General features: G+C 38.8%; 1 protein-coding gene across 3 annotated transcripts in view; it reads left to right on the top strand.

The window, feature by feature from the left end:
* Usp47 (ubiquitin specific peptidase 47) overlaps nt 1-26,271 on the top strand; it is an 80,954-nt gene that overhangs the window by 294 nt on the left and 54,389 nt on the right. For 2 of the 3 annotated variants that reach the window (XM_040756257.1, XM_021230453.2), the window contains exon 2: nt 22,552-22,611. The exons of the other annotated variant lie outside the window; for it this stretch is intronic. In XM_040756257.1, coding sequence (XP_040612191.1) covers nt 22,552-22,611 — 60 coding nt within the window. The remainder of the gene's footprint in view (nt 1-22,551; nt 22,612-26,271) is intronic. 3 annotated transcript variants of the gene reach the window in all.

Here is a 26,271-nt window from a genome sequence, read left to right as displayed (position 1 = left end):
AGTCGCGCAGGCCCAGGGCGGGAGGCTGGCAGGGAAGAGCAGGCGTGCAGCCGGGTGGACGGTGGGCGCGGCGGGCAGTTGGAGACCGCGGGCTTTCCGGGCCACGTAGCTGGGGGAGACCCCAGACTGCGAGGGGCGAACGCATCCAAGACTGAACCGGAGGAGTCGAGTCCTGCTCCGGGCGGGGGTTGGGGAGAGAAAGTGGCCTTTGGGGTCTAGATTTCACAGGTCGAGCGAGCCGAGAGTTAGGGATCAATTCAAAGAAAACATTCTGGAACAGTTGCCCGTGGGCAGGACGGGGTGACCGTGCTGTTTCTGGGATTTGACAGTGTATAGCATAGCTTACAGGGCTTTTGAAATCTACACCCAAGTTGAGATCTGTGGGAAGGAAGACTTAACTGTTAAAGAGTTTTTTTTTCCAACTCCTGTTACTTCGTAGTACTATTAGCCTGCCTAAATGGGCCTACCCAGGATCGTTGAAAAAGTGTTGAAGTGAGACGTGAACGGGAAGGTAGGAGATAGCCGAGTTAATGTTACCATATGGAGAGAGAAAATGTTGTTTATTCTGAATTTTTGATCGTTTTCTGGTGTTGCCAATTTGGGTGACTTAAATTCTTAAAAGCGAGTGACTTGAGACTCCCGGACTTCTTGGCTTCCCTTGAACAGTAAGTAGTAGAAGATTAAAGGTGGAATCCTGCACTGGCCAGTGGATTTCGACATATTAATAGTCAGTTGGCTTTATAAATATCCCCAGCATTTTCAAACATGTATTTTTAACTGCTGATCGTCAGGCTTAATGCTTTGGATTTTTATGTCTCATATACCTTAAATAGATGCCAAGTGTTAAGTAGAAATTAGCAAGGTAGGCTCTTGATATTCATGCGTGATGGTTTCAGATTCCTAAATGTTTAGAGCTTTTTTGTATTGTTGCATCTCATTGCTACACAGATAAACCATGGCACAATGCAAAAGTGACTTTGTGTTTTGTACCTACCCAGTTAAATTTCCATCTTTTATCAGATGGATAATAAGTTTAGGGCTTTGTTTTGTTTTTTGAGATAGAATCTTACTATGTAACCTTGGATGGGTTGGAACTCAGCTTATATATTAGACAAGGCTGCCCTGGAACTCAGTTTCTTTTGTCTCAACCTCCCTAGTGCTAGGATTAAAAGTGTGCTACCTAGATCCATGTTTTGTTTGTTGTTGTTGTTTTGTTTTGTGTTTTTTTTTTTTTTTTTTTTTTGGTTTTATACGAGACAGGGTTTCTCTGTATTGTTTTGGAGGCTATCGGTCCAGCCCGGCCTCGAACTCACAGAGATCCGCCTGCCTCTGCCTCCCGAGTGCTGGGATTAAAGGCCTGCGCCACCACCGCCCAGCTGTTGTTGTTGTATAAGGCTGAGTTGTGTGTCAGTATTTATATATCAGGTATCACTAACTCTCTGTATTGAAAGTAAACATAAATTAGAAATCTTGCCTCTGAAACAGTTTCAACTGCTAAGGGGTGAGAGTTTGGGCAACTTGAGTCCTCGAGTTTATTCAGGGGCTTTGTACTTTGTACTAAATAACAAGGAAGGAAGTAATAGGTTTTAAGAGAAAGGTAACCTTCGTTTCATTTAGTGCTGGTTTCCATTCTAAGAGACAAAATGAATCCTTAATTTCTAATTGTTAGTAATTTGGTTTGTATAACTCTTGATAGAGGTACATGTATATCCTGCTTTGCAGAAACTTCTCTGTTGTCTTAAAAACTGATATTGCAATGCCTGTTTTACCTCTTGGAAGTTAGAAATCGCCCTTATCTGATAAACCTAACTTGTTTTCCTTCTGGATTTTATGCTTTATTTCCTGTTGGTTGGTTTTAAGTGTTTTATCCATGATTCCTGCTTCCTGGGATCATTCACACTACTGCTCTTGAGATGCAAAATTTGCTAGCTAGAGAGTGGTTTTTTTTTTTTTTTTTCAAGACAGGGTTTCTCTGTATTGTTTTGGAGGCTGTCCTGGAACTCACTCGGTAGACCAGGCTGGCCTCGAACTCACAGAGATCCACCTGCCTCTGCCTCCAGAGTGCTGGGATTAAAGGCGTGCGCCACCAACGCCTGGCCAATAGTGTTTTCTTATTTGAATGCTATAATCATTCTTCATCTGAGATGTTTCTACTTCCATATTTGCTTCTGAATTACCAGGACTGTGTTCCAAAAGGAAGCCAATGGTCTCTTAATCCAAATACATGAGCTTTCTCTTCATTGAATTTTTTGTATTATTAAATACTTTAAACAAAACAAACACCCTGTTTGCCCATTAATTTACCCAAAGCCTTGCTCCTATTCATGCTTTTAACAATCAGTTTTATTTTCTTTGGTATTCAAATAGTAGTTGAATCATACAATGCTGTAAATCAGAGAAAATCATGGTAATCAGCTAGCATTTTAACTTTGATTTCCACAGAGGTGAGAAGTACAGCTATCAGGTTGACTTATTCAAATAAGGACTAAATGGCAGGTAGAAGACTAGAGCTTGGGTCTTCTATCATTTCTTGCTTGTCCTCTTAATTTTACTCCATGCTACCTTGGGGCAATAAGAGTAGTTTATAATTTTTCGAGTGCTTGTATTTAGTAAGTGAGAAGAAATTGCAGAATTAGAAGGTTTCCTGCATCTATTCCAGTGTGCAATATTAACAATCCTACAAGAATTTGTTTTGCTTCAGAGAAGCTCTGATCCTTATGAATGTGGCTTTTGAGTCCATGTATGAATTTATACAGTAGTTAAGTGAGTTAAGATTGTTTTGGTCTCTGAAACTCTGGGACAAATGTCCCTTAGAGAACTACTAGAGACGGCATCTTAGTGTACAGAGATTGACAAACTGTATCCCCGCTCCCATCCTGTTTTTATTAGTGATTTTTAAATTGTTGAATTAAAAAATTCAAAAGAATAGTTTTCTGTGATACATGAACATGGTTGGAATGGGAATTTCATTATGAGGACACAGCTTTCAGTGGTGGCAGCAGTGTTGAGTGGCTGCTGTATATGTAGGCTGTGTGCAGCTTAATATTTCATACTCAGTACACTTGCTTCTGGCCACAACCTGTCTTTTCTGAGCTTAGCTCTCTTCCCATGGAACAAGTTTTTAATGTAGACAAACAGGTTTCTCTTCAGCTTGATTTTTACTTCTATTTGTGCTGTTCTTCTTTCCTACTGACTTCACCTATTCAAAATCTCTGTACACACTCCATAAACCTCCTTTATTCTGAAAAGTCTTGAGCATTTTAACCTTAGGAATTTCTCCTTAGTAGGCTTCTGTACATGAGTAGAGATCACTTAGCAGTTCATAAAGAGTGCTTTGGAACATGTATTATGTCCCCACATTTTATGTTCAATGGAATTCCTTGATAGCAGAGGTGGCATATTTCTCCTCTGTGTGTGTGTGTGTGTGTGTGTGTGTGTGTGTGTGTGTGTGTGTGTGTGTGTTACAAATCTAGGGGAGTGTCTTTGCTGGAGTATAGATTAGTAAATATTCATTTGTATGGTTATAAGGATGTAAGGAGGCTTCAGATTCTAACTGGCTATCCTCCACTTGGAGGTTTTCCACAGCATAATTGGCAAGCAGTTTCCACATCCATGACTTATCTCCATAACATCTTTTTCTTAAAAGAGCTCTTTTTTTTTAGTTTTTGCATTGAGAGAAATCTATATCTCTAGTGTCATCTTTTGATAGTGGCCACTGGTCAACATTTCCGTAGGAAGGTTTTTCTCATGGCTGAAATGGAGGGGACAGAAGAGCTCACCTCTTCTATCTGGAGTCTACATTGCTCAGCTCTTCCTCTGTGCCTTGCTTGTCATTTGAACATGAGCCAGCGTTTTAGTACTCCTAAGTTGTACCTCAGCGAGAGCCAAAGGAGAGGGTGGTGTTCATTGAGGAGAACTTCCCTGTTTTACTCTGCCATGTATCATTTAATTGTGAACTATTAACTTTGGTTTGAGATTGTTTGCTTTGAGTATCTCTAGTTTTAATTATTGCCCGGTGGTTGTTTCATTGTTTCCTTAAAAAGGGTTGGAACATACCATGTATGAATACTCTTGCCATATAGGAGAAAGTTAGAATAGACACCTCGAGTATCATAGAATATAAACAGTAAGGTACATATTTATTAATGTTTTGATGGATTTTGTTTTGAGACAGGGTCTCTCTATGTAGTCCTGACTAGCCTGAAGCTTACTACATAGACCAGACTGTCCTTGAACTCACAGAGCTCCTCCTGTTTCTGCCTCTGAGTGCTAGAACTAAAGGTGTGTACTGCAATAAAGTTTTAAAAATGATACTTTTAGCACATGGAACATATAAATATAGGGAAGAAGTGAAAAATTAAGAGTAAATGTAAGTTGCACGCTTCAGTGGTTTTGTTTTTTGTTGTTCTCTTCCGTGCTGTCACTACTCCTTAATTTGGAACTGGGTTTTGGCATCTAATGATAATAATAGTAATAACCAACATTTATTGAGATACCAAATACTGTCATATACTTATATTAATTCATTTAAGGGCAGCAACTTAACAACTGCATAAGAGAGATAGATCTTCAATGACTTTTTGTTTCTCTGTTGTCTTATTTCTTGAAGAATAAATCTTCATCACTTCCTATTAAGGGCCATATCAAATTATAGTCTTAATTTTATCTATCTTGCTTAAACTACTTGGAATTGTTGCAGTGCCACATTCATTATTTTGTTGATTTTTTTTAAGTAGGGTTTCTCTGTGTAGTCCTGCTGTCTTAGAACTCACTGTATAGATCAGGTTGGCCTCAAACTCAGAAACTAGCCTGCCTCTGTCTTTTGAGTGTGGGTATTAAAGGTGTGTGCCACCACCCAGCTATTTTGTTCATTCTTACAAAACATTGATACTTGTCTGTGAGAGTCTTCTCAAGAGAATACCCATCAGTGTCTTAAACAGAAATATTAATAAAGGTCTGACGCTTCCTGAAAATTATCATTTAGTGCAGTGAAAGGAAACCAAATGCAGATTATGTATGAGTCCAATTCTGTTGAGAAAACAGAGAACATCTAGGTTCTATCCAGTGCAGGAGCTGGAGGGTTTTCTTCTGCATTGGTGGTTAGTATTTTTGTATGTCTGAATGATTGGGCTATCTGAGTATATAACTTTGCCATGTTTGTTGTTTTTAGCTAGTTTTTGATGTCATACTGATCATTATTATTGTTGTATCGTTTTTATTTCTTCTGTCTTCCTGCTGTATTTGAGTATTTGTCTTGAGTAAGCACAGTCACTTGTATGACTTCAGCTTTTGGTTGTGATTTACACATTTGTAGGCATCTCATCTAGATTCTCTACTTGCAATTCATCTGTTTATTTGCTCAAGTTAAAACATAGTGTTGATTTCCCCTTTCCCTTTTTTTCTCATGTGTAACTCTTCACTTAGACATTATAAAATGTCTCTTGTACCTTTACCATTTTGCAGCTCTGAGTCTAATTATTGTATCACTCAAATGTCCTTCTAAGTGGTTGTTCTACTTCCAGACTGGCTAGCCCTAGCCATCCTTGGTATACCTTACTAGGGTTGCTTTGGTAAGCAGATGACAGTTTGTTTGCCTTAGTGCTTTAAAGTTTTGCTTGCTACCTCTGATGGTAGATAGATACTTAACTCCATATTTTAAACTAGAGTTTTTAGTTTAGTTGTAGAACCCCTCCTTTTCCTCCCAAGTGCTGACATTAAAGGTATCCTCCACCACAACCAGCTTGACTTCATATTTTTCAAATTTTTCTACATTGTTAGTTTAGCCAAATGGTCTTAATGGATGTCAGGGGATGTGTTTGACAAAAGAGAAGGGATGTGATACTGGCATCCAGTGGGTAGAAACCAAGAATTCTGCCAGAGGTCTTTCTAGGGTAGCCTCCTTAACAAAGAACTGTAAATCAGGCATGGTAGCACACTCCTTTAATCCCAGAACTCTGGAAAGAAGAATCAGGTGGATTTCTTTGAGTTTGAGGCCAGCTTGGTCTATGTAAAGGGTTCTAAGACAGCCAGGGGTACATGGAAAGACCTTGTTTTTTTGGGGGGGGCTGACTTGACTCCTTGTAGATGTTAATAAGGCCACTTATTGAGATGCTATATATTGTAAAGCCTCTCGAGTGTAAACACTTACTCTTACGTTCAAGCCTATCATCTTTTGTTATTGTAAGAAAATGTGCTAGGGTCTTCTTACCTGTTTCCAGATGAACCTGTTTATGCTGCAGCTTCTCTGAGCTGGAGACCAGCCTGATTTACATAGACAACAAATTCCAGGTCATCTTTGGCCAAGGTGAGACCCTTTCTCAAAAACAAACTTTAGTAGAAGAAAGTTTCTCTAAGAAAGAAGAAGAAAAAAGTAGTTGAATCCCCCCCCCACACAAATAAGTTTAATTAGACCCAGGGCCTGCATAGTTAGAACTCAAGATCGATTAAAAGTTACTTAAGCAAGGTTAGCAGGGCAGTGAGATAAATTACAAAATAAGCAGGACTGGCCAGAACCTAGCACTGCAGATAAAATAAACTAAGGAGTGCAATATAGAAGAAGCTGTTGTGTTCAACAGCATCACAAGAGTAGAGGAATGCCTTCAAACTTCTGAAAAAGTTTTTTTTCTGGTTATCTCTCTGTGGAAATGCTGGTAGTTTTCTTGTCTACATATTTATTTTTCTCTGAATTCCTTTCTGTTTGCTTGTGTTGGATTTTGTCTTTCATTTAGATGCTTCCTTTGAAGATGGGGGGGGCTGTCTATGCTAACTTAAGAGTGGTCCTTAAGGAAGAATGGAAACACTGCCAGCTGGTGTTGATGCTTTCCCTGTATGATGACATGTCTGGATGATTTCCTAACAAAGTCCCAGTAGCTTAGTCTATTTGAACTGCTGAGTGGTTTATAGATAACAGAAATCTGCTTCTCAAAGTTTCAGGGGCAAGGAAGTCCATGATCAAGATTTTCCTTGTTCAAAGCCAGCATCTCTTCCTGTGTTCCAGGTCTCTGGGACATTTTTATAGAGATATTTTCTCTTTAGCAAGGTTTGTGGGTCTGTGAGCTAATAAACTCCCAAAGGCCTCACCTTCAAGCATCATATTGAGAATTAGGGCTCAGTGTAGGCATTGGTGATATGTGAGGCTGTGGGTGGAGAAACCTTTAGACCATAATCGCATCTAGGAACACATCAGTTTCTTTTGTAATAGGTGAGTTTGCCAAGAGAGGGCAAGTTTTTGAATAGGTAATGGGGAGGTCCTAGAAGTCTTATCACAGAGTATGCAGATGATATTCATTCAGTTTCCCACTTTTTCAAAATGGTGCACACATCCTTAATATGTACTTTTCAAGGGGTGTTCAGTCTTTGTCAAGAAGAATTGAGAAGGAGAGGAACCTGGGGTTCAAGTTGCTTCTTAGATTTCAGTCAGTTCTCATAGGGTATCTGAAATGGCCAGTTCCCAAGGCTCCTCTTTTTTAAAAAATGTCTATAGAAGAATTGTTGAAAGGATACAAAGTGCATGTGTACTGTTCCTGTAGCTTTTTAATCTTAGCATTTCCATGACTGTAAAACAGTTCTCAAGTCAGAATCAGCCTTATTTCAGATGAGTAACCACTGTAGAGAAGTTTCTCCGATTTTTTTATATTTATTTGCTTATCTATGTTTGTTTGTTTGTTTGTTTATTGAGGCAGGGTTTCTCTATGTAGCCCTGGCTGTCCTGGAGCTTGATTTGTAGACCAGGCTAGACTCACTCTGCCTTCTGAGTGCTGGAATTAAAGGCATGTGCCCTCACCGTCACCGCCCTACTAAGAAATTCAGATTTGTACTAACTGTTTTGCCGATTAAACTGTTGCAGTTTGGACCAAAGGACAATCTTTCTATTCAGTGTCCTTGATTTCTTAAGTATTTCCTAATTCTCTAGTACCATACAGTGCTGCTCCTATTCATCGTGTGTGTGTGTGTGTGTGTGTGTGTGTGTGTGTGTGTGTGTGTGTGTGTGTGTGTGTGTGTGTGTGTCTCTCCCTCCCTCCCTCCCTCCCTCCCTCCCTCCCTCCCTCCCTCCCTCCCTCTCTCTCTCTCTCTCTCTCTCTCTCTCTCTCTCTCTCTCTCTCTCTCTCTCTCTCTCTCTCTCTCTCCCCGGCCTTCACCACTTCTTGAAGGACCTTTACTTTGCTAAAATATAAATAAGCATGTATCCGAGGTACCTGGCTTGCTGCTAAGCGAATGTGCAGCAGTTTCTCAGTTGCCTGCTCTAGTCACTACCACTTGGCCTTGTTTTCTAACTCCTAAACTCATGTTTCTATTTCTTGTGGGTTTATGCTCTTGAAACTCTTTTCTCTTGTTTTAAATATAGTTGGAGAAACATGAAGTAATCACATGCATCCAATCTATACTCTTTAACAACAAGTTCCTAACTTAGTGTTTGGTCCTCTGGACTTTGCCAGTTTTGTTTGAATCCCATTCCACTGCCCCACTTGCTGTTCCCAGATGCCCCATGCCCAGTTCTGAGTGAATATTATGAAGTATTTCTTTCTGTTAGTCAGTTTTAAGGAACTTTAAATGGGTGAAATTGGATGTTTCACAAAAGTATTGTAAGTGTTTTCTGAGAATTCCTGATTCTCTTTTGTTTTAATTTCATTTTTTCCTCTTTTGGATTAGTGATGTAACCTTTTCATGTCTTGTGTCTAGATACTGTAATTAGGGGAGAAGACAGGATGGGAGGGGAGGAGGTTCAAATATTTCCAGATCAGTAGAGTTACATGGTTGCCACATTAGAAAAAACAATTCTGTTGAAAATAATTGCCAAAATCAACAAACAACAACAACAACAACAAAAAACAGCATTAATATAGTTAGATACTTAGAAAAAACTAAAGTTCCAAAAACTCTTTTCCACTAAAAAAAATGTCCTTATTATTAAGGCTCTTGAGTCAGCGAGCTAGGTGTCATGAGCAGAGGCATAGTTCTTCTATGAAGTTCATTACACAGTGGAGTGTTTGTGGGTATTGGTAGCTTAAAATCCGAGGAAGTTCTCTGTTCTAAAAAAGATTTTTACCAAATGATTGATTAAATGATGTGATCGTTCTCATCAAGATTCTTTGTGTGTGGGGGGATGGGGGGAACTGTTTCTCTGTATAGCCTTGACTGTCCTGAAACTCCCTCTGTAGACCAGGTTGGCCTCAAACTTACAGAGATCCACCTGCCTCTGCCTCCCAAGTGCCAGGATTAAAGGCACACACCACCACTGCCCCTCATCAAGATTCTTCCTAACCCACCTGGCTGCCCGGTGTAGAAGGGATGGCAAGTCCTACTCAGCCAGCAAGATGGACTCTTCTTAATTCTTCTATCTCTAAAAGTCTCAGCATTGTATCTTTTAAAATTTGAAGTTGTCTACCTTTATTGTAAATTGTTATTTGTGTTCATCCTTTTGTCCTCACACAAAATTCTAAGACAAAATTCTAGTTCAAAATACCAATGGCAAAATATCTTGGGCAAGTTACTTAAACTTCCGTAAGGACAAGAGTAACAACTGTTATCACCTCCATTCTTCCTTCCATGTACCAGCATCCTCTGCTGTGCATTGTGCAATAAATGTTTGTTGATTAGATTTAAAGGTAGAGTTCTGATTACAACTCATCAGCTATATATCTTTGTATCCATAGTGCTAATTTTACATAATTTTTAGATTTGACAGATTCTCTTGTAAGATTAATTAAGGTCTGTTTTTATTGCTTCAGTTGAGAGTTGGAATGTGAAACACTACAAATAGTGAAAATTAAAGAAAAGGTTTACTAAACTATGAAATCCTGATATAATGTTGTCTGATACATATTTAAGTAGTTGTTAAAATAATTTTCTTGATTACCAGGTGCCTTAGTAACTATTGCCTTGACAAAACTCCATGTCCAAAACAACTTATTAAAGAAGACATTTAATTTTGAGGCTCAGGGTTCAAGAGGGTAAGAGTCCACATCCATCATGGTGGGAAGCATGGTAGCTGGAGCAGTAGCTGAGAGCTTACATCTGATCCACAAGCAGAGAAGCAGAGAGAGCTAATGGTGTGCGTTTTTGAAACCTCAGAGCCCACTCCCAGTGACATATCTCCAGCAAGGTCACACCTCCTAATCTTTCCCAAACAATTCCACCAACTGGAGACCAGGTATTCAGACACATGAGCTTATGGAGGCCTTTTTCATTTAAACCACCACATGGGTTGCTTGCTTGTAAGGATTTGGTGTGGAATGTCATTGCCAATCACAATCTATGTTGAGAACTTCATGTTGATGCTCTGATCTTCTTTAACTCTGAGGTAGAATTATTGACATGGACAGAAGACTATCAGTTGTGTTATGTTTTAGATTTAGACTGGATACTTTTTCCTGATTGCTGTAAGACCTATAGCCTCTCAGTTAGGAAACTGTGTTGTCACTATTACATGTAGTGTTTATTATAGAGAAAATTTAAATAAGGCTGCTAGGTGATGTAACTTAAAAAAAAAAGGCCAAGTGATAAAATTAAGAAAAGATTTTAAGTCCGGTGGTGGTGGCCTTTAATCCCAGCACTCGGGAGGCAGAGGCAGTGGATCTCTGTGAGTTCAAGGCCGGGCTGGATCAACAGCCTCCAAAACAATACAGAGAAACCCTGTCTCATAAAAATCAAAAAAAGAAAAAAAGAAAAGATTTTAAGATTTTTTAGAAGAAATCTTTCTGAAGACATTGAATCTGATAACCTTTGGAAAGATGATAGGTTTCTCTTTAGGAAAACCATGTTTTCTCCAGCTTCCATTGCTGAAACAATATAGCTGGCATAATAAAAGGAGGAAACATTTATTTTGGCTTATGGTCCCAGTGCATGGTTATCAGTTCCCAATCCTGTAGGCCTGTAGTGAGGAAGTGAAGAATAGAGCCATTAACCTCATGACAATTGATAAGCAGAGAAAGTGAAAGAGTAACTAAGATAGGTTCTTCTAGAGCAGCAGTTCTCAGCTTATAGGTCACCTAAGACCATTGGAAAACACAGAAGTTTATGATTCATAATTGTAGCAAAATTACAGTTATGAAGTAGCAACAAAAATGATTTCATGGTTGGGGGTCATCACAGCATGAACTGCATAAAAGGGTTGCAGCATTGGGAAGGTTGAGATCCACTGTTCTAGAGTGTGTCTCCAAGATGGCATTCTGGGGTATGGCAGAAAATTGCACTATGGTCAAGGCTTGAGCCAATTCAGTATAGGTGCATAGTTCTGCTGGGCTGTGTCTAAAAGTTCCAGAGGCTTTGTATATCTAGAAAAATTTTACATTTTTATTGTGTAGACATCAGGGGTCAAGAAATGTTTGTGTTTATTTTCTAAATTTATACAGTTTAGTTAGTGAAATTTGCTTATGGGAACAATTTTTACCTAAACATTTTATGTCATTCACATCAATGTTAAAATTTGTACATAAATGAAAATGAGAGGATACTTACTGATAATGTCTCACCTGTTTCACTTGAAATAAAGTAATTAGGTACTTTTGTTTCTTAGTGAAATATTTCCCATAATAGTGCATTTTAGTATATTTCTACATGTGAGTTGTTTGCTATAATGTCCTTGGACATAATTACTTGATGACTATAGATAGCACACACTCAGCATCTTGAGTAGGCTACGAAGGTAGGCCTCCCTTGTCTCTAGAAAAAATTCTACCAGCTGCTTTCTGGCAGTGGGGATAAGTCCAGATCTGTTTGTGAAATCCTCAGCAGTTTCTCACCTACTGCTGTGAGGAAGTTTACAAGTGAGAAGTTAAGTGTCCTAAGAATAACTTTTGGTTTTTCACTGTGAGCCACATACAGACCAGGAAGGTGTTGGAGCATGATGGTGAATGTTTCTGTGCTGCTGTTTCCTTGAATCTCTTTGTGAGCCTTGGGCTTGATAAGAGCCTTGATAAATAAGATAGGGAATTCAGGGGTGGAGAGGTGGCTCAGAATTAGGAGCAGGTGCTGCTCTTTCAGAGGACTTTAGTTCTGTTCCTAGCACCCATGTAGGCCCTCAATCTCCCGTACTTCCAGCTCCAAGAGATTCAACACACTAATATAGAGTACTCCCTATTAATTCTATTATTCACTTCTTTCTGGACTAGAGAGTGACTTTAGTGTGGCTACAGCAGAGTGATTACTGAGAATCCCCTCAGGAATGTTTTTAATTGGGGATGAATGAATTATTCCTAAGGATATCTCAGAAAACCATAGAACCTTAGGAAAGTTCTCTCGCATTCAGGCTGCTAACTCAGCCGGATCCTAGCTAGCTGCCTCCAGTTTTGGTTGCTTTCCTTAGGCTTTGCTGTTTCTCTCATGTCATTTAAGTGGAATCACACAGTATGTGAAGCTTTGGAGAATGATCTATTGTTGCTTGTCTCAGTTTGTTGTTGCTGTTTTTGTTTCCAAATGCTAGTTTGTTTATCTTTTTACCAGCTAATAGACATTTGGGTTATTTCTGTGTTGCTAAGGTCTCACTTTATAGCCTTTGTTGACCTAGAACTTATTATGTAGACCATGCTGGCCTTGAACTCAGAGATCTGCCTTCCTTGTCTCCCCCAGAGTACTGGGATTATAGAAATGCACCACCATGCCAGCCAAGCTGTTACTAAGGTTTTGACAGTTTTGAATAAAACTTCCACTTTGTGATCTCTAAGGGGTGGGAAAATGAGGTTGACTAGGACATATTTTTTTGGTATGGAAAGTTTCTGTTAACTTTGTAAGAAACTGCCAAATCCATCTGAAATGCATGTAGCATATTGTTAGTCAAGGAAGTGCAAGAGTCCCAGATACTCAGCCTACTTTTGCTACTTGGCAGTATCAAGACCTTGTTGTTTGTTGCTTGTTTTGTTAAGTTCATACTTTAGTTCTTAGTATGAAGTAGTGTCTCGGTGATTTTGATTTTATCTCTCTAATGATGAATGACACAACGCAACTTTGCCTGAGCTTGATTTGGTTTCCTAGTAAATCTAATCTTGTATACTTTGTGTAGGTAATGTGCTTGATAATACCAGAAGAGAGGGGAACAGAGAATATTCTCAAGAAGTCAGTGCAACTTGTTGATGGCACTGGTATAATTTTCCTAGGCTCTTACCTAGTTTGGTGAGAAGGATAGTGACTACAGAATAAGAAAAGGGTTAGTAGTTTTACTTCACCTATCTAGGTCCTTTTTGGTTGTTTTGTTGAGATGGAGTCTCTCTAATAACCCTCATTGTCTTGAAACCGCTATATAGACCTTACTGGCCTGGAAATCACAGAAATCCTCCTGCCTCTGCCTCCCAAGCACTGGGATTAAAAGTATGCCCCATCACATCCCACTGATTCTTTTTCAACTGTCTCCTGAGGGATTGTGATCAAATGAGCTATAAAGGTTGTCTCTAATTAAATTACATGTCTATACAAATTTTGCTTGCCAGGTTGTTTTTTTTTTTTTAGCCTTTTGTGAGTTTATACGAATGGGAAAAAAAGGTCTTTTGACATTTTCCCCAATGTGATAAAATTCCTACTTTCTTCTCACAGATAATCCTTTGCATTTTGAGATAGTATAAATTGTATTATAGTCAAGGATTAGGAGTTTCTTAAACCTTTTGAGGAGGATAACTGTAGTTCCATAATGATGTCTTGGCTCTCATGGCACTAATATGAAGACAACTTTATTTGGGCTGACAGCTCACAAAAAACAAAAAAAAACCCCACAACTTATGAAAAGCCTAAGCTTGTTCCTAACTAGTTCTTTTTTTTTTTTTTAAAGATTTATTTATTACATATATACCAGATTGAATTGTAGATGGTTGTCAGCTACCATGTGGTTGCTGGGAATTGAACTCAAGACCTCTGGAAGAGCAGTCAGTGCTCTTAACCTCTGAGCCATCTCTCCAGCCCCCCTAGCTAGTTCTTATAACTTAAATTAACCCATATTTCTTAATTCTTTTATGTGTCTCAGTTACCTTTACTCTGTACTCCCCATCCTGATTCCTTTCCATCTGGCTGAAGACTCTGCCTTTCTTCCTCCCAGAACTCTTTCTGTCCATAGTTCGGCCCGAACCTCCTGCCTAGCTATTGAGCATTTAGCTTTTTATTAAACCAATCACAGAGCCACATCTTTACACAGTATAAAGGCATATTTCACAACATTATTAGAATCTGTATGACTGCCAAAAGGTTCATTTTTGCTACCTTGACCTTGAAAACTCTGAGCCAGAACTGGGTAGAATTGTGTAGGGATTACTAATTCAAAAGCAGTAATCACCCTGAGGACTCCAGCCAGGTGATCTGACTTCAGCACAGTGCTCTCATGCCAAAGGCCAGTCGGGGATGGACAGCTTTTAATCTTAAAAACAGACAACATTTCTGGAATGGAATACCTTCATTATCAGAAAATTGTAAGACTCTTGTATTAAAGTTATTGTACATGCTTATTAATGTAAACTACATGGTGGGGTTGAGTGTGACTTAGAGTGCTTGCCACTCATGCATAAGGGCCTGAGTTCAATTCCCAGCACCGCAAATATGATACAATAGACGATAGATAAGCAAGCTTTAGAATACAGAACATTGAAAGAACAAGTCAGTTGGGTCACTCTTATCAGCAACAGCCGTCTCACAGAGAAATCTAAGCTGAAATCAGAAGCACAGCTAACAGGAATAGTAAAGGATTTGTGTGTTTCACCTCTTGAAAATAATGTTAGTAGCTAAGTTTGATGCTTGTCAGTGCGTTTTTCATAGGTGGCAATGACCAACACTATAACTTTTAGCAGGCAGCAACCAGGAGCAGAGGAGAAATGATGTTTGTTGTGGTTTTCATGCAGTAGACAGGTTGACATTAGGAGTCACCTGAGGGCCTCTTGCTCCTTTATTATTGTAAAATAACACACCTGGTCTGATGACCCAAATATCAACCAGCTTTGAATATTATTTATGTTGCGTGTGTTGGGCCATTTGATAGATTGGATTTTAGTTGTCAAAATATGTTATCATAGTTTGCATACCAGTTGTGCTGGATAGTTTTATGTCAGTTTGACACAAGGTATAGTCACTAGAGAAGAGGGACTTTCAATTGAGAAATGTCTCCTTAAGAGTAGGCTGTAAGTAAAACTCTGGAGCATTTTCTTAATTAGTGATTGATGGAGGAGGGCCCAGTCCATTTTAAGTGGTGTTGTCTCTGGGCTGTTGGTCCTGCGTTCTATCAGAAAGCAGGCTGAGTAAGCCATGAAGAGCAAGCAAGTAAGCAGCACCCCTCCATGACCTCTGCATCAGCTCCTGCCTCCAGGTTCCTACTCCACTTGAGTTTGTCTCAGTTTGGGTTTTTATTGCTGTGAGAAGACACTATGACCATGGCAACTCTTATAAAGAAAACATTTAATTGAGGTGGCTCACTTAACAATTTTAGAGATTCAGTCCATCATAGTGGGAACATGGCTGCATTCAGGCAGACATGGTGCTGGAGTTGAGAGTCCTACATCTTCACTCTGAGGCAACAGGACATCAACTGACTGTCACACTGAGTGAAGCCTGAGAAAAGAGACCTCAAAGTCTGCCCCCACAGTGACATACTCCCTCCAACATGGTAATGCCTACTAATAGTGCCACACCACAGAGTTTCTGTCCTGACATCCTTCAATGATGAGCAGTGATACAGAAGCATAAATCAAATACACTCTTTCCTTCCTAAGTTGCTTTGGTCATGGTGTTATATCACAGCAGGAGAGACCCTAAGACACTAGTTTTCGTTGCAGCAGCTGAAAATAAGCTACACAAGATTGAAAGCATTTATGAGTGATATGATTTCTGGAAGTTTGTCAAAAGTATTTTCAGAGACAATGGAATGTAGTTTTTTGAGAGATGCAAACAAATATCTACTGGTTAGCCCTCTTCAGTTTTTGTTATTGTTGCTTTACCTAGAAATTAGAATTTCCAGATCTGTAAGCAGGTTTGTTTTTCTTTTATGTTTGTTGTTGATACGTAAACCAACCCATTTACTGTAGGCTAGGTATGTTTCAAATAGAAGCACTTCTACTGGCCTTTCAGTTCCTTCAGTCTTCTGATAGCAGGCTTGACTATGACAGCACAAGTGGTGTTTCATATCCGGGCCTGGCCAGGCATTGTTTTCATTTGGGAATCATAGTACCAGATACCAGAGACCCATCTCTTCATCTTGGTGTTGTCACAGAAGAAACAACTGTACATGAAGTGCTGGTAGATTGCAGTTTTTTTTTCTTTTTTTATTATTTTTAAATTTAAATTAGAAACAAGGTTGTTTCACATGTCAATTCCAGGTCCCTCTCCCTTTCCCTCCCCTCCTCCTGCACCCTCCTACCAGCCCCCACCCAATATCCCCTCATTTCCCCCGGGAGGGTGAAGCCTTCCTTTGGGGTGTCCATAGTCTGTCATTTCATCCAGGCCAGGGCCTAGACCCTCCTCCAAGAGTTCAGTGTGAGAGTGCATCTCACATTGTTGGATTGGAGTCCAAAGTCCATTTGTATACTCGGGATAAATACTGATCTACAGCCCAAGGCTCAATAGATTACCTAGGCCTCCTCACCAACACCCCTATTCAGGGGGTCTCTTGATCAGTCCCATGCTGGATTCCCAGGCATCAGCCTGGGATTCAAGAGCTAACCCTTGTCAGGTCAGCTGTTTCTGGGGGTTAAACCAGCCCAGTCTTAATCCCTTTGGTCATCAGTCCTCCCTCTCTGTTACTGGCTTTCTTGAGTTCAGCTCAGTGCTTAGCTTTGGGAGTCTGCCTCTTCTTCCATCAGCGACTGAATGAAGGTTCTGTTTCCCAGACTCTCTGGCCATGGGATCTGGGCACCCCCCCAGATCTATGTCTAAATTCCATATATGAGAGAGTACATGCCATGTTTCTCTTTTTGTGGCTGTGTTACCTCACTCAGGATGGTTTCTTCTAGTGTCATCCATTTGCCTGTAAATCTCAGGATTCCATTGTTTTTTTTTTTTTTCTGCTGAATAGTACTCCATTGTGTAAATGTACCACATTTTCTCTATCCACTCTTCGGTTGAGGGGCATCTAGGTTGCTTCCAAGTTCTGGCTATTACAAATAATGCTGCTATGAACATAGTGGAACAGACATCCTTGAAAGAACAATAATCAATTTTGTATGGAAAAACAAAAGACCCAGGATAGCCAAAACAACCCTGTTCAATAAGGCAACGTCCGGAGGCATCACCATCCCTGACCTCAAGCTCAATTATAGGGCTATAGTCCTGAAAACAGCTTGGTATTGGCACAAAAATAGACAGGTAGACCAATGGAATCGAATTGAAAACCCTGATATTAACCCACACACACAGATGAACATCTGATCTTTGACAAAGAAGCTAAAAATATACAATAGAAAAAGAAAGCATCTTCAATAAATGGTGCTGGCATAACTGGAGGCTGGCATGTAGAAGAATGCAGATCGATCCATGTTTATCGCCATGCACAAAACTTAAGACCAAATGGATCAAAGACCTCAACATAAATCCAGCCACACTGAACCTCTTAGAAGAGAAAGCGGGTGGTACCCTTGAACAAATTGGTACAGGAGACAGCTTCCTGAACATAACACCAGTAGCTCAGACAGTGAGATCAACAATTAATAAATGGGACCTCCTGAAACTGAGAAGCTTCTGTAAGGCAAAGGACACAGCAAGACAAAAAGGCAGCCCACAGAATGGGAAAAAATATTCAGTAACCCCACATCTGACAGAGGGTTGATCTCCAAAATTTACAAAGAACTCAAGAAGCAAGTCTCCAAAACACCAAAGGATCCAATTAAACAGTGGGCTGCAGAATTTTCAATAGAGGAGTCTAAAATGGCTGAGAGGCACTTGAGAAAGTGCTCAACATCCTTACCCATCTGGGAAATGCAAATCAAAACAACTCTGAGATACCATCTCACTCCTGTCAGAATGGCTAAAATCAAAAACACCAATGACAATTTATGCTGGAGAGGATGTGGAGAGAGGGGAACAATCCTCCATTGCTGGTGGGAGTGCCAACTTGTTTAGCCACTTTGGAAATCAGTATGGAGATTCCTCAGAAAAATGGGAATAAACCTACCACAAGACCCAGCAACTTCACTCTAAGGCATATATCCAAAAGATGCCCATTCATACAACAAGGTAGATTGCAGTTTTAACCATTTTCCAAATGATGGCAGCACAGTGGGTCCCAGATTTACTGATGATCCTGTTGTTCTTGGTGCATTCAGCTGTGTCACCATGACCTAGGCTAAGCCCAGAGAGTTTATATGCAGTTTCATCAACTATAGGATGTTAAATTTGTGGAAAACTTAACTGTAAACTTCAGCTGTTGGTTAAGTGCCTTGTTACTGTTGGGTGATGATTAAGTTCAGCCCTTACTTTCCGGGCTGACACCTGCCTAGAAGGGAAAGACGGCGTACTTGATTCCTTCCCATGTGGCTTCTGTGATGCAGAAGTTAAGAGGGAACCCCAGTCAGCTCACACTGTCTTTTTGGACATCTCCCTGCCTAGGGCCTGGAGACTCATTATTATAGCCAAGTGAGCGTCCCTCTTGGCAGTTGGTGGGGGTGGGGCAGGGGCAGTTTTGTTTTTTGGTGATTGGTAGTGGTGGTGTTGGTCATTAAAAGTTTCCTTTTTAGTGAGACTGCTCCTTTCCAGATCTGTTCTGAATTTTTAGAACTCACGCAGGATGACTGCGCCACAATCCCAGAGATTGTACCACCATCGTTCCCGTCTGCTCCCTCTCTCCCTCCCTGCCTGCCTTTTCTTTTCTTTTCTTCTCTCTCTCTCTCCTCTATCTCTCTCTCTATCTCTCTCTCTATCTCTCTCTCTCTCTCGCTCTCTCTCTCGCTCTCTCTCTTGTTTTGGTTTATGTGTAAAATTTTTACTTGTTTGATTTGAAAGTATCAAATATTTTAAAGATTGGAGTATTGTGTGTGGCTTGAATGCTGTTACAGTTTTATTTTGTTTTAACTTGAAGATTCTTCTTCTGAGTATTTTCTTGTAATAACGTAAAGTATATCCAGGACTCTTAGAAGCTGGGGTTTATCATAAACCTCCATTAGGGTGTCCTTGGTTCCTTCCTGTATTTTCCTACAAATTATGTGTATTCTGTGTGTTAGTATCTGCTAATAGTACACGATTGTATTTGTGTTAGCTTCTTTTGGTTTTCTTTTTTGCTTCTTGCATGTATTTCCTGAAGGCATATTGTTCCTTTTGCTTGTTCACACTAAAAATCCTTTTTTGTTTGTTTGTTTATTTTTCAAGACAAGATATCTCTGTGTAACAGCTCTGGCTGTCCTGGAACTAGCTCTGTAGACCAGACTGACTTCGAACTACAGAGATCCACCTGCCTCTGTATCCCAAGTGCTGGGATTAAAAGCATGTGCCACCACCAGGCAAAATACATATTTCTACACGTTATCCTAGCTCATTTTCATGGCTTCTGATGCCTAGGCAAATTGCTTGTGTTTCCTTATCTTGAATTTTTCTTTTTAAATCTCATGACTAGGAGGAAGAATGAGAGAATAGTACTTAAAATTTTTTACTTTATATATGTCAATTAAATTTGCCAAGATTTTTTTCTTAAGATTTAAATTAGAAAGTAAATACATATACAGTGTCAGATACATAGCTTGGTTCATATTTTAATGGTACCTACTCTTAATTAGTTTTCTATCTAATCACGTTTGGGATGTCCAAAGTTTTTGCTCTTTTAAGCAGTGGTAAGTGGACATTTCTACATATGTCTGCTGTAACTCAAGTAGGAACTTCTCTAGGAGATCATCAGTAGATAGGTGGGTGGATGGATGGATGGATGGATCCATAGTCAGGAAAGCAGGAGGGCAAATGGATATTTTTAATGGTGAGAATGGTAGGTTGTATGATAAGCATTTTTTGTTTTATAAGTAATGTAATGTTAAAGTTTCCTGAAGGTGATATCAGTTTATATTCACACTAAGAATGAGAAATATTGAAGTGTGATTTTTTTTTCCAGATGTCTTTTACACATTTCAGCATTTCTTTGTAAGCTATCCTTTTCTAAGCAGCTGTTCTTGCCTTCTTCTGGGTACTTGCTGATTATAGCTCAGGAAGCAGGTTTTTTTAGTTTCACTTTTTGTGGACATTCTTTCCCAAGTCGTCTTAACTTTTTGTCCTTTCTGTTTTGTTAACTCTACACATCTTCAATTTTAATTAACTTAATGTTCATTTTTGAAATTTAACATAATTAAAATTCTTCCAAGTTTCAGATTTTAAAGATATTCTGTAAAATTTCTTAAAGGATGTATAACTTTGGCATTGCTATTTAGGTCTTTAAGGTACCTGAAATGGATTTGTTTTCATGTAGAGCATAAGATGCCTTTAAATTTCGATATATTTTCCCCTTCTATGAATGGCTGCTTATACTGGAACCATTTAATAAAAGAGTTGGTCTGAAACTCTGTGTAGACCAGACTGGCCTAGAATTGAGGGATCCACCTGCCTCCGCTTCTCCCAGGTACTGGGATTAAAGGCATGTACCATACATGGCTAAAAAGTTTATCTTTTACCTAACCATATTCCCAGGTATATTTATTTCTAGAGAGTCTATAGTTTTGGCTCTTATGTTTAGGTCTTCCATCTATTGAGTTAATTTAAAATTTAAAAAAAAATTTCATTTTGAGTCAGGCTGGCTTGGAACTCATTATGTAAATTAGACTGACTTTGAACTTGCTGCCATTTGCATCAGTTAAATTTATTTGATTTTGTGTTTCATTCCTTATAAAAGAACTTTCTGGCCAAGAGTAATTAGTGAGTAACAATTTTAATGAAACATTAGGTTTTTTTCATATGTGTGTGTGTGGTTGGGGGGGTCTTGTCTATTTCGTCTTATCTCAAAGGAGATTATTTTTGGAAATGAAGACAATAGGGGAAGTATTCACTGCTGATCAGGTGGCTACAGGAACTGTGGAGAAGTCTGAGAGGAAAGCAGAGCAAGATTATAATGGTAAAATGGTGAGAGATGAACTGCTCTGAGGATCTTCAGCTGTGTAACCACTGTCACCAAACTAGTTCTCACAGAGTAACAGCCCAGGCAAGAGAGGTGGCACTAACTTACTTTTCTGCTATGTGGCATCAACCAGGCAAGGATAGGGCTGAAAGCATCTGAAGGAGTTCTCAGACTGTGTGATATTGATGCTGGTTCTCAGCTGGGATCTCAGTGGGGCTGGGAGTAAGTAGTATGTCTATACATGGCCTTTCCATGTGGCTGCTTAGCTTCCTTCATCCTGAAAGCTGTATTATTAGGGCATGTATCTGAGATGGAGCAGGGGTCTAAAGTCCTTTCTAACCCAGCCTTGAAAGTCATGCTGTATAGCATGGGAGTTACCAAGAGTCACGTTAAAGAATTGGATGCACATGGTGTGAAACTGCCATAGTGAAACTTGAGCCAAAGAGGTAAGGCTAACAAGGGAAAAGCATTCTGGGTACCATGGACAGAAATACTAAAACTCTGAGAGTGTCAGGTACCTGACTGCTCAAGTTTGTTAATGACCTGCTTCTCATTGTATAACAAATCTTCCAGGGATAAGAGCTTTGTTCACTATTACATTCTAGGCAATTAAAGCAGCTGTAACAGTTGATTGCAGGGCAGTATTATTTTGTAAGCGATATAGTCGACATTCTGTGCCAAACAGAATGATCCTTTTGATTAGAAACTCAGTAGTAAAATAGAAAAGGTTTGGATAGGACATATATTGAACTGCTAATGATTGCTATTTTAGAATTGCTTTTTTTTTTCTTTTTAAATTTTGTCTTCTGTAGCCCAGGCTACCCTTGAACACATTTTTTATGTAGTTAGCTGAGGAGACTATGAACTTGTGATCCTCTGCTACACTCCCAACCCTGGAGTCACTGTTTGAAAAATAATTACTGCTGTTAGAATTATATTTCTATTATAAAGGCAAAATAACCTTTAATTCAGTATGTTCTCCTTATTAAGCAAAGGAGGGGGCAAGAGATAAATGTGCATAGAAGAAACATGGGTATTGTAGACTCAGGGTTTCAAGAATTTTGCTTATTGATTATTGGTAACTTTTATTTCTTTTTGCATACAAATATGTGTCTATTTTCTTAGTTGTTAAAAGAAATAGTAACTATAGTAAGACGCTTATCTTAAAGGTTGGAGAGATGGCTCAGAGGTTAAGAGCATTGACTGCTTTCCCAAAGGTCCTGAGTTTAATTCCCAGCAACCACATGGTGGCTCACAACCAACTATAATGAGATCTGGTGCCCTCTTCTGGTGTGTAGGCATGCATGCAGACAGAACATTGTATGCATAACACATGAAATAAAATTTAAAAAAAATAAAAGAAGCTTATCTTAAAATGTGCCAGTTTCCATGTCAGCCTTATGGAAGACTGATATCCAGCATTAAAATTGCAGTATCAATTATGAATGAATCCTAGATGGTATTTAATATTGAGATTATATGTATTTTATCATAGAATGTCTTTTGCTTTCATTTCACTCATGCCTTTATTTTATGGAAATAATTCATTTTGTTCTTATATGCCATAGGATGTGTTTTGGAGATGCAGACAAAATATCTTTGATGAAATGAAGAAGAAATTTTTACAGGTAGCCTGCTGGTGTCACTGCTTTAGTGTGGTTGTCAGCAGAGCAGTAACAGCATGCTTGTGCTTTGTTTTGTTTTGTTTTTTTTATAACAAAGCATGTCTTAAATTTTCTGCTTGTTTGGCTGTTTTAGTCCTATCCAATTTTAGTAGCAAAGAAGTCATCTTAAATGAATTTTTATTTCTGGGGAGTCCTTTGTAACCAGTGAATAAGGAGGAAGGACTGAATGAAAACGCCAGAGTCTTTTGTTTCACATTTGGATGTAGTATTTGCTTGTTGTTACAGATTTATTTTCTGCACTATTAATAAAAAGTAGAAAATAAATATACCTGCACTACTAATAGTACAAGGGATTGAATAACTTGGAAAGTTACTGCCTAGAAATTTTTGACAAGATTTATTTATTTGGGAGGGGAGCGCTTGCTACTCTCCTGCATGCAAAGGTCAAAGGACAACTTGTCAGGAAAGTCCTTTCTCTGCTTCCATCATATGGATTCCAGGAATTAATTTGAGGTCTTCAGCTTGACAGCAAGTGTCTTTATACACTGAGCCATCTTGCAGGCCCTCTACCTAAAAATCTTTATGAAGAATTAATTACAAATGTTAGTTTTTTGAGCACCTGTGTTCCTAATAAGCCCAAACTTCCTTGTGCATTCCACTCTAACCTTTTGTTCATACTTCACTTTCCTCAGATTCCTCTAAATATGTTTTTCTCTTGAGTTTCTTCTTAATGTTTTCCATGTGTCTCAGGTGTTGCAAGAGATTACTTAGAAAAAGATGACACAGATAACTTGAGTAGGTTAGAGCTTTGGATAGAGTGTAAAGAGAATCTTAAAAAAATAATCTTTTTAATGTAATTTAGGATTTTCATCAATCAGCAGACCAATAATTATTACTTAAAATTGAACAAAATAAATGGGGCTGAGAAATTATGTAAATTTCAGTTAGCAAAAAAATTTATACTCAATTCTCTTTTATAATCTGTAGCAATGTAGTTGTTATCAACAGTGAGTAGCCACAGCAAAGACCCAACACTGCATTTGTTACCTCACAGCAGCTTCTATACCCAGAAGTAGAGAAATGGACTGTGCTTGCCAGTCTGAAGAGAAAATGGGTTGACTGTTGAATGTAGAAGTAAAGAAGAACCTTCACAATGTTTTAATTCTCCCAGAAAAATCAAATGTTGATAACTTTAAATTTTGTTATTTTTACATTTAGTGACTAAAATAAGTCAACAACTAAATACCGTTGTGTTTTTAAATACGAAACATCTAAGAACATTTGTTGATTGGGTTTTGTATTGTTTTTGAGGTACTGGGGATTGAATCTAGGGCCTCATGTCTCACACAAGCCTGCCACTAAACTATATCCCCACCCAGCCCCTTTTTAAATTTTTTTTATTCTGAGTCAGTCTATCTAAGTTGCCTGACAGGCCTTGAACTTAGAATCTTCAAGCCTTGGCCTCTTGCGTTGCTAGAATTAAGAACTGTAGGTCCTGGCCCAGTGTAGGGACTATTTTTGTTGTTTTTAAAGGGAAAAAAGTACAAGGCTTACACCTGTAACCTCAGAGTTCAGTTGTTAATGTCAAGAAAAAGAGATGAGATGATGAGAGAATTATACACTCAGAATGTACCTAGGATTGCCCATGTCAGCCACTTCTGTATTCTCCTAGTAGCAGGAGCTGTCTTTGGAAGAAAATACTATTTCATCTGCAATTGTCCTAACTTACTTTTTGCACCAATATTCTATCCTGATTTTTACTTTTTAAAGGTTCCTTTCCAGATGTGCTGGGAAATCTGTTTGTGCAGTGAGTTTAGATACAAACCACAAGCTTCTAATACACTTACTTAGGACGACTAAGTATGTGTGTAAAATAAGTAAATTTGATTGTTACTGTACCTTCCTTGTTCTTGGCTAAACTTTGTATGTAGGGAACGTGGCCCTTTCAAAACCTCATTCTAAGTGCATTTGTCTTCCTAAATGGAATCTTCTGTAGGCTTTCAGAATTCTGTAGCTTTTTCTCACCTTGAATTCGTAGAACTCTTTGGACTAGCTTTTAGCTCCCTCCCTTAACGTATAATCTATGTTCAGGTGTTTTCTCACTCCCACCCCACTCCATCCACCATCGACATGTCTTTCTATAATAGTTTGCATGTGCCTGACTGTATCTTGCCATGTTTTTGTTAGCAGCCTACCCTAACATTTGGTGGCTTAAAAGAACAATTCATTTATTTACTCAGGATTCTGTGGGATGAAGTTTGAGCAAGGACTCAGCTATTGAGCTCTGTTCCTTGAAGCATCATGACTTGGCTCCATTCATCTGGTAGTTGGCTTTGGATGAAATGTCCACGAATGCTCTTCTCGTGTATCACACACCCAGCTCAGTGCTTCCACTCAGGGGCCACTTTTGCCTGTGTAGACTGCTAGGGCTTCCACATAGTGTGCTGATGCCAGGGTAATTGAATCTCTTACATTGGGACTGGTTTATAAAAGGGGAAGTTCTAAGATGCATAGTGGAGGCTGATGGCCCTAAACATGATTACATAGCCAACTCAAATTCATGAGAACGGGGAAAATGGAAAAAGAATAGCAAAGAGTTAGCATTTTGTAATTCACCTGAAGATACTACTGATTTTTTCTTACATAAGTACCACCATTCTAAAGTATAGCCTTAAAGAATAAGTAGCTATTCCAGTTGTCTCAAATCTTTGAAATATATTTTTACATTTAAATGTTTTAGAAAACAATTAGATTTATGTTGTAGAGGGTTTTTTCTCTTAAAGCTATTTATTATAAAATTGTAATATTTATGACACCTTCCAATGCAGAATTTTTTTTTTACCAGTTCCCAAATTTGAGGTGAGGAAAGGGGAAAAATTTACAGGGACTCAAAGTTAGGTGAAATATGTGGAAGATAGCCAGCCACATGTAGACTTAATTATAGGTGAAATGACAAACCAGATAATTAAGCATAAATAATGGCTTACAAAGGGCTAGTCTGGACCATTAAAAAACATTGCATTTGCTTAAATTATACTAGAATTCAAGAGTAAAATATGATGGGTCTGGAAATTTTAGAAAACAGAATGGTACATAGTTGTTTTTAAGTTTGAGGGCTGGGGTTGTAGCTCAGTAGTGTAGCACTTGCCTAGCATGCCCAGTGCTCTGCTCAATCCTCAATACTTATACCCCACACCCCCCAAAAAAAACATCTGGCCTAGAAATAAGTAAAATAGATAAATTTTATTTTTAAAATAAAGTTAATCCATGCTTTAAGTAATACTTTTTAGATGAAAATATAAATTATAGCCTAACAGAAAAAGAATTGCATGATGTATTTATAAATCAAAATAGCATGTCTACTCTGATTTAGTAACTTTGTCTGAGAAGCCTGAGTGTGTGCATAAGGAAAATAACTGGGAAAGTTTCTCATTTATTTATTTATTTATTTATTTATTTATTTATTTATTTATTTATTTGATTTAGAAACAGAGTTCAGGTCTGGCTGGTATGGATCTCACTGTGTAGACCAGGCTGGCCTTAAATTCAAAAAGATCTGCCTGCCTCTCTCTGTTGATTTGCTGGAATTAAAGATGTATGTCATCATGCCCAGTCTCTTACTGTTTTTTAAAGGGCAGCATCATTGTTTGGATACAGAATAAT

This window comes from Mesocricetus auratus, unplaced genomic scaffold (genome assembly GCF_017639785.1).
Source record: "Mesocricetus auratus isolate SY011 unplaced genomic scaffold, BCM_Maur_2.0 Super-Scaffold_4256, whole genome shotgun sequence".
Lineage (NCBI taxonomy): Eukaryota > Metazoa > Chordata > Mammalia > Rodentia > Cricetidae > Mesocricetus > Mesocricetus auratus.
The sequence above is the reverse complement of the archived record's forward strand: the minus strand, read 5'-3'. Positions and strand labels throughout refer to the sequence as shown.